The sequence below is a fragment of the Antedon mediterranea genome, chromosome 8 (genome assembly GCF_964355755.1).
Source record: "Antedon mediterranea chromosome 8, ecAntMedi1.1, whole genome shotgun sequence".
NCBI classification, from domain to species: domain Eukaryota; kingdom Metazoa; phylum Echinodermata; class Crinoidea; order Comatulida; family Antedonidae; genus Antedon; species Antedon mediterranea.
In genome coordinates, this window is record NC_092677.1 from 26,492,118 (window position 1) to 26,505,785 (window position 13,668).

Consider the following 13,668-nt stretch of genomic DNA (forward strand, 5'->3'; position numbering starts at 1 on the left):
TTTTATTTCATTATTTTTAAATTAATTTATTTATTTATTATTTATATCTTTATATTATTAATTTTTATTATTAATTTGTCAAGGCAATTCGGCCACAAGAGGTTCATCTTTTTAGGATCTTGCCTTCGTCGTTACCTTTTCAATAATCTCAATCTGTATTAACTTTTGTCTTTTGGACGTAAATAAATGTCTTTTGAATTGGATTGAATAAATTTTAAAAATTATCCACTTTCCCAAAACATTTCATTTAATACAAAGTTATGCTTTACAAGAAAGAGAAAAATTCAACTTAAAATTATTTAAAAATAAATAAAGTATGTTTACCTGGAACATCTGGGAAAAGTTTATTGTTAAAGATAAGATCCATGTTACGGATTAAGTATTCTACGACTACAGCTTGAACACGGATTTCCATAAATGCTGCTGCTCCAGACTCAATCTCTTTTGACCTTGAAGAAATTTAAACAAATTTTTTTCAAAATATGTGAAAAATGGAATGGATTTATGAATGATAAAAGAATTGAAAGGCACTTGGATATGATTGAATGTGTGGAGAAACATACAAAAAAGATAGACAAATGAATTTATGAGTGATGGATGGACAAATAGATGTATGAATGGATAGATGGATGAATGAATGAATGAATGGATAGGCCTACGAATAGATGGATAAAAAGATATATAAGAAGATAAAAATAGACTATTGTTAGGTTCTTTGTATAGACATTCTCTACAAGATACAACATACCTAAGTAAGTTAGGAGCCCAGACTATTGCTAGGTTCTTCGTGTTCATGCCTGTCTTTTCTTCCATCTCGGCCATCTTGGATAGATGCTTAATGAGATATTCTAAAGTACGATAATGCGGTGGTGGGAGCTGCTGGACGGTGCCATGAATATGCATTAGGCGATTCTCCTCATCAGCTACTGCAACCTATCAAATATGCAAATACCATTTGTTATTTTATGAATATTCATTAAAAATTCTCGTCAACTACTGTGACTTATAATTATGCAAATAGAGTTTGTTATTTTATTAATATTCATTGAATTCTCTTCATCAACTACTGTGAATCATAATTATGCAAATAACATTTGTTATTTTATGAATATTCATTAAATTCTCTTTATCAACTACTGTGAATCATAATTAAGCAAATAACATTTGTTATTTTATGAATATTCATTAAATTCTCTTTATCAACTACTGCGAATCATAATTAAGAAAATACCATTTGTTATTTTATGAATATTCATTGAATTCTCTTCATCAACTACTGTGACTTATAATTATGCAAATACCATTTGTTATTTTATGAATATTCATTGAATTCTCTTCATCAACTACTGTGAATCATAATTATGCAAGCAACATTTGTTATTTTATTAATATTCATTAAATTCTCTTCATCAACTACTGTGACTTATATAATTATGCAAATAGCATTTTTTATTTATGAATATTCATTAGATGGTTTTTACTGCAATTTGACACTTACTTTGGTACTGTAAATAACATTCAAGTAAGAAACCACTAAATCTATGCAAATTAGTATTTTGATTAAAAAAACATTTTTCCTTGCAAACTACATCCTATACAAAGTCAATTTGACCTTTAAAGCTTAACTCAATTACATATATTGCCAATTTCAAATTACAAAAACTATCTGTTTCATATTAAACTACCAAAAAAAAAGGTAAAAAAAAAAACTTGTTAAAGACTGGTAATTTGAATGTGATAAAACTCACCGCAAAGCGATCGTAAAGTTGATAAGTTAGTAATGGGTTTGGCAATTCCCTGAAGTACAATTTGCAAACAGCTGTAACGCAGTGTATGTCTTTTTTAAACTCGTCTAGCTCCGGCGATTTCTCGCTATCGAACTCATCCCGTAAACGATGGATGTTTGATGCAACTCCTGATAGACGATAGATGCCATCTACAACACCATATTCTTCAATGAACTTTGTACATGCTTTCACTAAATCTGGAACTAAGATTTTAAAAAACATCGTATGAAATTATAGCAAAGATTTATTTAAACCTGAATTTTTACAGAATCTAGTGCACAAAACTTTTGCTATATCAGAATTAGAACTAAACATAAAGAATACTTGATTTACCATCTTGAGATGTGTTTAAAAGATGTTCGCCTAAATCACAGCCAAACACTCGTTCCCGTAGAATACCACGCTGCTTTAAACCGCCTTTTGTTGGTCGTTGAACCAAAAAAGAGCGCAGGAATGTGATTAGTTTTCCATGCCGTCGCAATACTAGAAAAGAAAACACATTTTTTCAATTTTGTATAAAGAAGAAAAGTGTATAGCACCCTCTATTTTGAAGGTATATTTTAGTTTATCATAGACTTCTATAATGGTTTTCCCATTTTTCTCTACATAATAACTCATTTAAAAAAATTTATATTTATAAATAAAATTAACAATGATGATACTGATTTTGTGACTATGATGCCAATGATCATGATGATAACCTACTTATATCAATAGTTATGTTATTAATAAAACTTTCAATACGAAATACATTCAAATGCATTCAAAGCTATATATCGTAGGATCAACATACAGGAGTTGATGATATCACATTCTCATAAATTAGATGTCACAGAAGTGAAACCATTAAGTCATTTCCATAACATGTTATGAAAGCCACAAATAGATCAGGTCAAACATGACATACACATAAAAACATGACATCATACACATAAGAACATGAAATCATGACATCATAAACATAAAAACATGACATCATACATATAAAAACATAAATTTTCTACCGTGTATATTACTATATAAATGATTTCATAATGGCACAATACACATGGGGTACTATTAATATGACCAAAATGGTACTTGAAAGGTTTTAAACTACATTTTGACAACTGCCCTGGTATTGGTATCTTTCCTAGAGAAACATAAACAACTGATATTATACAGTAAAACATGACATCATACACATAAAAACATGACATCTTACACATAAAACATGACATCTTACACATAAAACATGACATCTTACATATAAAAACATGACATTATACAATAAAACATGACATCTTACACATAAAAACATGACATCTTACACATAAAACATGACATCATACACATAAAACATGATATCGTACACATACAACATGACATCATACACATAAAATATGACATCTTACACATAAAAACATGACATCTTACACATACAACATGACATCATACACATGTAAAACATGACATCATACACATGTAAAACATGACATTTTACACATTTTAGTCGTACACATAAAACATGACATCATACACACAAAAACATCAGACACATTGTAGTCTTACACATCATGATGCACAGTGCAAAATACACACAAAATAGTGATGCATTTGTTATTGTCTACCTTGCCTTCCTGTAAGAAGCATAGATGAAGAAAAACAGAAAGAAATACAATATTCACAAAGCAGCAATGACAACTCTACTATGAGTAAAATAAATACCATACTGACCACATCAATCAATTTGAATATAGTAGTATAACAAATTTAAATTCTTTTTTTTTTTATATGAACCAATTTTATTCATGCTTACACGTGCACAGCTCATGAAATCATGTTAAACTCTATACTGTGAATTTTAGTTAAATTGGTCAATTTGGTATTTAAAGCTTTGTCTACACTATCAAACTTGTTTGACAAAAAAAGTGTCATGTGCCTAAATATGGCAGTGATATGCCCAAATATGGTAGTGATATGACATCATTATATCCATATATGGGCACATCACATTTTTGTTGTCACATAAAGTTTGATAGTGTAGACAGACCTTTATAGAATATTTATTTGCAGCAGAATTTCACTCACAAAAATACAGACATTGATTAGTATGTTTGAGAAAGAAATTGAAAAAGATGATTTAAATGTTTACATTTTAGAATTGACATGAAAAGTTTAGAGATGAGCTCTGTACTCACCGTAAGGTATTAATCTATTGAAATAGCATATTAAATAACTTAACAAAGAGCAGAAAAGATTGCCACTAATAAGCACAGAAATATAGCTTAATTAATGCAAAGGAAGCAAGAAAATCAGACATGAAAACATAAGGAAACTATTAATTAATTCCATATTGTTATTATTATTAGATTTGAAGTTTGGTTGTGCAAGTAATCATATCTACAGTACAGTGCATATCACACAAATAATGTGGCAATTACCGTATATCCTCGGGTATAATCCCACTTCGGGTCCAATCCCACCCCCTTCTTTATGTTTGCATTCACAAACAGGCATATCCCTGTGTATAGTCCCAGTATTGATTTTTGGTCTGGATGTAAGCCTCTCTCTTTAACCAGGCTTTCCTCGGGTACAGTCCCACCCCAATAGTTAGCCAAATTTCATGTTCTAGGGGGTTGGGATTATACCAGAGGATATACAATAATTGAATTAAATCACATTCAACTAAATGCACATATCCCATTGAATCTTTAAACCTCAATGTGGCGGTGTCAAGTGCAACAGACTGGACTTAAGATCAGATTTAAGACCAGACTTAAGAGAAGACTTAAGTGTTTTTTTTCAATTGTATACCTGGCTTTGGTGTCTTTGGAATCTTGGATGCAACAGCTTGAGGTACAATATCTCCTATTAACTCCACACATTGACTGGGAAAAAAGCCTACTTCAAAACCACGTTTGCCATGCCACCAGAGGGAGTCTTCTGCTGGAGGCATGTCAATTACAGATACAATGTCTCCAACCTAAAGCACATAATGATAAAATAAAAAGTTACTATCTGAATGTTACATTATTGATGATGATAGCGATATTGATGATGAGGATGATGATGATGATAGCAATATTGATGATGATAGCGATATTGATGATGATAGCGATATTGATGATAGCAATATTGATGATAGCAATATTGATGATAGCGATATTGATGATAGCGATATTGATGATAGCGATATTGATGATAGCGATATTGATGATAGCGATATTGATGATGATATCAATATTGATGATGATATCAATATTGATGATGATATCGATAATGATATCGATATTGATGATGATATCGATATTGATGATGATAGCAATATTGACGATAGAGATATTGATGATAGAGATATTGATGATGATGATGATAGAGATATTGATGATAGAGATATTGATGATGATAGCGATATTGATGATTATAGAGATATTGATGATGATAGCTATATTGATGATGATATCGATATTGATGATGATATCGATATTGATGATCATGGCCATATTGATGATGATAGCCATATTGATGATGATGATAGCGATATTGATGATGATGATGATGATGATAGCGATATTGATGATGATAGCAATATTGATAATGCTGAAATGATGAAGACAATAATCATTGATGATTATATTGATAACATCAATATTACCACCACTAACCTGTAATGTAATCTCATCTGGTGCTTGAGCTACGTATCGCTGAATGACATGAGCAGCTGCCACGGCAGGAATATTGATGGCAGAATCATCACCAACGACTAATCTGTTGCCATGGTTATCAATCTGAAAACAAAATATAATTTACACATTAGTATTACATAGCTTGATTTATGTTTTAGCCCTGGAGTGGTATCATACATTCATAGCTAATTTGTAGTCTGGTATGTATCACATACATTAGATCATAGCCCGAATACATAGTAGTAGCCCAGAAGGCAATGTCTAGTCAACAATTCCAATCATCATCTGTTGTTTCTGCTTGTCTAGTTACATTTTAAACGCACACACTACAGGCAAGGGAAAAATGTAAACACTTGGTCTAATTAGCAAAACAAGTTAAATGGTAACTTTAAAGGCTTGGAAATGTATATCTTGATATTATGAGGCTTAATGTATCTGAAAAGAAGGTTTTAAAAAAGAGCAAAATAAGTTAAATGCAAGACCATTAATATTCTTCTTAACCATAAAAGTAGTTATCAAATAATATATGCAGATATAAAGCTCTGTCTACACTATTAAACTTTATGTGAAAAAAGAATGTGATATGCCCATATATGGACATGATGTTGTCATATCTCTGACAAAATTAAGTATATCACTACCATATTTGGGCACATCATACTTTTTTGTCAAACTAGTTTGATAGTGTAGATAGAGCTGTAGAGATGAAAGTATCCCAATATCTAATAGCATTTACTTGGTATGCTCTGAAATGAGAAGCATTTTGATAGCCAGCTTTTGCCTTATAATATCTGCCGTAATTTTTAAACACACAACATCAAATGCATATTTTTTATGAGCAAACATTATTAATTTCATTTTATTTTAACAGATTCTCCCCACAAAAAACCATTTGTTATTTTAATTACAAATACTAGTATTTTGCTAGTACAGGTAAAGAAGAATGAATTTAATAAAAATTGGTGTGTGACATCATTATCATCACCACATTGGCCTGTGACATCATTATCATCACCACATTGGCCTGTGACATCATTATCATCACCACATTGACATGTGACCTCATTATCATCACCACATTGGCCTGTGAGATCATTATCATCACCACATTGGCCTGTGACATCATTATCACCAAGACATTAGCCTGTGACATCATTGTCATCACCACATTAGCCTGTGACATCATTATCATCACCACATTGGCCTGTGACATCATTATCATCACCACATTGGCCTGTGACATCATTATCATTACCACATTGGCCTGTGACATCATTATCATCACCACATGAGCCTGTGAAATCATTATCGCCAATTACCGACATGATGGCTGTATTATTAAAACTGTTTAAATCAAAATATTTTAACAAAATGTGACCCATACAAATTTTTTAGTGTGAAATGTATAAACGGTGTACACAAACAATGATCACATTTTGCATGGTGCAAAATTAATTAGGCCTAATGTATATATTTGCTATTTACCACATGGATACATTGAATTATGACTAAGGCATGTTTCAGGTGTACAGTCCACACATCACAATCAGAGGATTTTGGTATTCTACTCTGTAAACTGTACTCTATACCCACTTTAGGATTTACCAAGACGTTCTTATGTCTCCTAACTTGGTAACAAGTAGGTATACTTGAAAAACCTGCACTACACAGCCATAAAAATAACAAGAATATCCATGTGGTACAATGACTTTAACGTTTATTTATTATTTCTTTGCTTGGATGCATTAGGGAGAATTTCAAAAATATTCTACTGCAGTTACTGCAGTAACTATGCTTTTTACTGAAATATACCATATGATTTAGTTTATTTCAATGAAGAAGTTTATGAGGCAGTCACTGTGTAAGATTACTCAAAAACAAAGCTTCATAAATAATTTGCATCTAAAGCCCTCCCTCTGGAGAGCACGGGCTATTGTCGGTTTATACAGGTAAGCTAGGCACGATATAGACTAAATATTAAAGATAGTTACTGCAGTAACTAATTTTTTTACTGCAATATAATGTATGATTTTAGTTGATTTAGAAGTTTATGACGTGGTCACTGTGTATGATTACCGGAAAAAAAGCTTGATAGATAATAATAAAATAATCTAAATATTAGACATTCGTTACTGCAGTAATTGCAGTAGAATATGTGATGTTCCCTTAATGTTATACACAACAAATGTTATTAAGCATTCACAACCATTCTTTGAATGAAGTAGACCCTACAGTAAGACACACAAATCCAGTGTTATTATATTTTTTTTAATGTTTGTGTAAAAAAAAAAGACAAAATGTGACGAAACATCTACTACAAGTGATATGAATACCAATGCTATGATAATTTGAAATACTGAGCATGCTTACAACGAAACAACGGTCTCCTTTGTGGCCCATCTAAAAATAGAAATTTACATACAAAAACAATGATTCCAATAACACACATAACATTGTGGTGATAAACAAATACTAATTCTAATGAGTGTAATATTAATTATTTTCTGACTGACAGTAGCATGGATTCTTTCACCACTAAACATACATTTTGCCAGTGGTATTATTCCCTAAAATCTAATACATTAAGCTCGGTCTACACTATCAAATATGGTAGTGATATTCCCAAATATGGTAGTGATATGACATCATAATGTTCATATATGGGGCACATCACATTCTTTCACATAAAGTTTGATAGTGTAGACAAGACATCACAATATCACCAGTGAATTATTTTGTATAATTACTCCAAATTTAAGGGGTTTACACACATATCAGTACAGGTAATGTGACCTTGATTAATTATTTGATGTAACTCACCTCCATCCAATTTAATACTGGTCCACAGTTTATCCGATCTCCTGCTATTTCCGAAAATCTGTTAAGATAATGTGCTAACATTGCTTTTACTGCCTGTAAAACAAAGATATCATTTCATGTCATTTTTGTAGTATTATAGAAAGAAACGCATTGAAATGGGTATCATGTACGGTATTGGTGTCGCACTACACAGAATGTGTGACGTAGTACGGAATGTTTGACCATACATATACCATATATATATATACATATATGCTAATTTAGTTGATTGCTAACAACACGATTCCTAACGATACAACATCACTACTCCTGTGATTTCAAGTACTATGCGAGTATGAAAACGGGAAATCAATCAAGTGTAACAACTTGTTTAAACAATTTCTGCAGTGTAGAAAAGTTATTACTGTAGTAATGATTGATGTAGTCATGATTTATTTTAATACGGCGTATGTTGCGTGCACGACACATACGTTGCGTTCTACACTTCCCGTAGAGTCAAAATAAAAAAAGAACAAGTATGTTGTGCAACTCTGAACTACGCTACTATGTTTACATGCTCCTGCAAAAACTCCCTAGTAAAATTTTCTTACATCTCTGTTTTCCGATAGTGCCTTTGCCTTCGGCAGCTCTGCCAACTGACTAAACCTTCTGTCGTAGATACATCTGTGAATCTGTTTATCTAGAACACGGAAGTCTTCGTAACATCTTTTAATCAGCCATGTTTTGTTTGTGGAACCGACTTGTACGGTGTACGGTACATCTAGGTGCGTAGCGCCCCCGTTCTGCTGCACAGCCGACGTCTCATCGTAGCTAGCATTGTCATCAAGAATAGTGAGCTACAAATAAATAAAAATATATGAAATAAGAATAAGAAATTAGTAACTATTATCATCTGATCATCTCTGATTTTCTCTTCAACTCATGTCTTTTTAAAATTTGATTGTGTTTATGTTACTGTTAAGGAAGTAAAGGTTTTGTTTTTTAATTGCATGTCCTCAATCTTAATAAAGAGACAGAAATAACACCAAAAGCAGACACCCATCAATCCTGTAGCCGTTGTTCGTTTTCCACAAAAAAGGAAAAAAATCGACATGAGCAATTAGTATAGGCTTATATACAATCACATCTATTGCTAGAATAGTTTGAAAAGGGCTTCATGTAACAGGGGGTTCGTTCGTACCCTTGAAACCTCCCCCTGGCTACAGACATGCTTGTACTGGACCAAAAAGGCCTAGAAAGTCTAGACAGTATTGTAATTTAAATATATTGATATTAGTAATAGGGGACAAAAAAATGCTTTATCATCAAATTAATTCAAAGTTGCTAGATTTCATTATAATGTCAATATTATATATATCTAAGTTTATATTAATTCCATGCCAGCAGAAACATCATAATTGACAATATGTACATGAAGCCAATTAGTTGGAAACTTATTAACATAAATTGTGTCTGATGTATTTCCAGTTAATTAAGCTCTACTGAATAATATCAGATTTTATCTAGATACAGTATATCCAATCACTATATTTCTGTCAAATAATAAATTGAAACAACAGAAAACAATGTGATATAAGCATAGCAATAGAAGAACCAATGAATGAAATGCAATAGTATGAAATGCAATAGTATGAAATGCAATAGTATGAAATGCAATAGTATGAAATGCAATAGTATGAAATGCAATAGTATGAAATGCAATAGTATGAAATGCAATAGTATGTGGTGGAGGCAGCTAAACTGTGCTATTGAAAAGTTAAAAAAGATAGTTCTGACATTACATGTGGTATTTACCAGGGACGTTGGCAAAATTAAGGGGTGGTACCACCAAATAAAGGAGTGAGAAAAATGTTAAGAGTAGACAAAACATACTCTGGACAAGCCTGTAAAAGGGTTCGTATGGTTCAAAAAACCTTCCTTTTTTCTTGAAGTGCTATACATGACCATCAGTGACCATCAGTGAAAGAAAATGAGCAGTAAATAGGCCTAACGCATGACAATGTTGTGAAATTCCCTCCTATCCAGCAAGCAAATTATTTTCATCTACTACTACTGAAGGTAGGCCTAATTCTATCTTTTCTTCAGTTGCTACTAGGCTTGCATTTGCCCTTACTTTATGGAAAAAAGAACCTCCTGTAAAATCCTGACTAGAGGCTTGCTGGATGCTTCAGTTACAGTACAACACAATAGGAATCTAATTGAAAGTGTCAAACTGCTATACATACTGCACCAACCATTACCAGAATACTTACAGTTATTGTTGTAACTTCCACATTGTCATAATGGAAATGAGCACAGTCGTTTAATTTTGGAAATCTACTGCTCCCATCATGATACCTGAAACAAAAAAAAAACATTTATTTATTTATATCCATTTGTGTCTGTGTATTATTTGGTTCAGCAAAACAGTATTAATTTTCCAGTTTATTATATTCGGAACCAGATGAATTAAATCTAATTGAAATGATAGAGGTTCTAATGTGTATACCCTCTTAGGTAGCTCTACCACAAAAGCAATCCATTATCTGTTTGTCAGAGGCTTAAGTATGAACCCTGTTGTTTGCATCTCATTAAGATATGAAAACAGCTATTATTAAAGATAATTAGTATGTTGTCAGGAACCCTATCTATATCAGATCTATGGCCTCAATGAACATTTTTGGGCTAGTAAGCGAACTACTGTAGCTGTGTATACAAAATGACTGTGCACTCAAACATAACCTCCAAACTGTATTGGTTTAAAACAGGAAATAATTTCAGCAAACCAGGTATGTTACATTACAAGGTAATCATACATAAAGTATTGTTTATCTGTGGATGTTAACAAACATTAACAAGGACAGCCAAGGTGGTGGTAATGCTGTAAAACAATGGAATACCAAGTAATTCTGCCCCATCCTTGAGTATATTAGCCTACCCAAATATAGTGATACAAAAGTAACCGATAGTACTTAATTCAAGTGGTCCTTATGTATTTGCCTACCCCTAAACATCTACAGTACCCCCTAAACATCCACAGTACCCCCTAAACATCCACAGTACACCCTAAACATCCACAGTACACCCTAAACATCCACAGTACACCCTAAACATCCACAGTACACCCTAAACATCCACAGTACACCCTAAACATCCACAGTACCCCTTAAACATCTACAGTACCCCTTAAACATCTACAGTACCCCTTAAACATCTACAGTACCCCTTAAACATCTACAGTACCCCTTAAACATCTACAGTACCCCTTAAACATCTACAGTACCCCCTAAACATCTATAGTACCCCCTAAACCTCTATAGTACACCCTAAACATCCACAGTACCTCTTAAACATCCACAATACACCCTAAACTTCCACAGTACCTCTTAAACATCCACAATACACCCTAAACATCAACAGTACCCCCTAAACATCCACAGTTCGTTCGTTCGTTCGTTTTTATTTCACAATGCATCAAACTTAATATTTTTACATAATAAGTATTAAATAAAAAAATGCAAAGCCTGGAAAAGACCAAATAAGCTCAATATAGAGCTTTAAGCCTGGTTTCACCAGTACAAAATACACTAATAATTGTATCAATTACAATAGACAATAATTAAATATTAATTAAAGTAGTAGAAATAATATTATATATATATATATATATATATTTATTTTTATTTTTTTATACACAATTACGCTACAGGACAATACAAACACAACAAGAGGACAAACGTAAAGGGTATAGTATATGTACTATCATATATACTTGCAGGAGGTGAGACAAAAAAAAAAGTTTGATGAAAAAGTTTTATTAATACGATCTGTATTGTGATAAAAGGAATTGTTTATATTTGGATTTGAATGTATTTAAGTTATTAGTATTTAGTAAGGATTGACTTAAATTATTCCATACTAGAGGACCATGGTATTTGATAGAATTACATTTACAGTATCCCCTAAACATCTATAGTACCCCTAAACATCTACAGTACCCCTTAAACATACATTACCCCCTAATGTAGGTGTACAGTACCCTCTAAACATCTACTCAAAACATTTTACAAACCAATTTGACTATATTTATAACATTATGTATTAAGTTTGCCCTGTGTAGTAGGTTACAAATTGCGGCCATATTTCATTATCAATCAATGTTTGAAGGGGTTTTCCCCTTCAAACTGCTAAATAAATCCAAGACATGATATAGCATTTATTTGTTTTAAAATAGAAAACTAGGATCACTTCTTTTCACGTGGCTGTACATTAGCTGATGACACATTTCTGTATCTAATCACAGGACTACTGTATGTTTCATTTTCATCACATACTTAAAAAGTACCTTATAATGGTTGAAAAATCATTAGTTATTTTTTGAAACTGGAAATTTTGGAGTTATTGAACATACAGTACGTCTATAACAAACAAATGTACTTCTATTCTATCGGAATAAATTTAAAATCTTTTTTCAAGATAGGCCTATATACTGTAAGCTCTAGATAACCAAGACTGTTCCCAAATAGTATTTGGATGTAGTGAGGGATGTTGATTGTCCCCAGAACCACCAGCATCCTAGTGTGTACACAACTGTTTCCTACTCTGCTCTGTACTATCCTAGAGAGTTTTCACAGTACATATTATATATTTAAGTTTAGAAATTATAGTAGAATCCCTATTCAGGAGAAACCCCTACATGAAGGGACATTTTCCCATGAAACCGAGAAGCAATATGTTACCCTTCAGAGGATACACCTTTTATGCTACAGTGTGTCTACACTATCAAATTAGTTTCGACAAAAAAATGGTGATGTGCCCAAATATGGTAGTGATATGACATCATCATGTAGTCCATATATAGACACATCACATTTTTTTTGCACATAAATAAAGTTTGATAGTGTAGACAGAGCCTTAGTAGAGGGACTGTTTGATGGGTTCCACACTCGGTTCCACAGAGATTATATTATATAGAGATGTTACTGTATGTATTATAATACATGTAGAGAGAGATATAAAGTAGAGATGTTTACTGTATATTATTAATACTGTACATATCCATGGATATAAAGCAAGTTAAAAAGTCTATCCTTTGCTACCTGGTTATATAAAGTATTTCCTCATTGACATTCACAATGACAGTTACAAAAATTACACAGCTATCGAAATGAATGATAGTTTAGTAGATACCTATAAATCTATATGTAACAATGCATATCATTGGATTTCAAAACAACAGCTGCTACAGAAACTCTAACCGGAAAGAATGTAAAATCTAGTCTATATATGATCCTGCTGTATAGTAATACTGTAGTTCCACCTTCAGTTATCAATCTAAAATTTAATTGTAAATCTATACTGTTATGTATCTGTACTCACTGTACTAGGCTACCTGTAAAGTTGTTAGTCTTACT

The 13,668-nt window shown here is 32.2% G+C and overlaps 1 protein-coding gene across 4 annotated transcripts in view; it reads right to left on the reverse strand.

Annotated features, from left to right (window-relative positions):
* Nucleotides 1-13,668, reverse strand: part of LOC140056281 (uncharacterized) — a 43,206-nt gene that overhangs the window by 6,110 nt on the left and 23,428 nt on the right. For 2 of the 4 annotated variants that reach the window (XM_072101604.1, XM_072101602.1), the window contains exons 5-14: nucleotides 10,528-10,612; nucleotides 8,866-9,111; nucleotides 8,276-8,368; nucleotides 7,826-7,855; nucleotides 5,435-5,557; nucleotides 4,584-4,752; nucleotides 2,121-2,270; nucleotides 1,749-1,990; nucleotides 749-933; nucleotides 325-449 (exon numbers count right to left, since the gene is read on the reverse strand). In XM_072101604.1, the coding sequence (XP_071957705.1) occupies nucleotides 325-449; nucleotides 749-933; nucleotides 1,749-1,990; nucleotides 2,121-2,270; nucleotides 4,584-4,752; nucleotides 5,435-5,557; nucleotides 7,826-7,855; nucleotides 8,276-8,368; nucleotides 8,866-9,111; nucleotides 10,528-10,612 (1,448 nt within the window). Of the gene's footprint in view, nucleotides 1-324; nucleotides 450-748; nucleotides 934-1,748; nucleotides 1,991-2,120; nucleotides 2,271-4,583; nucleotides 4,753-5,434; nucleotides 5,558-7,825; nucleotides 7,856-8,275; nucleotides 8,369-8,865; nucleotides 9,112-10,527; nucleotides 10,613-13,668 lie in introns of those variants that run through there. The other 2 variants (XM_072101603.1, XM_072101605.1) reach the window with 2 other exon arrangements.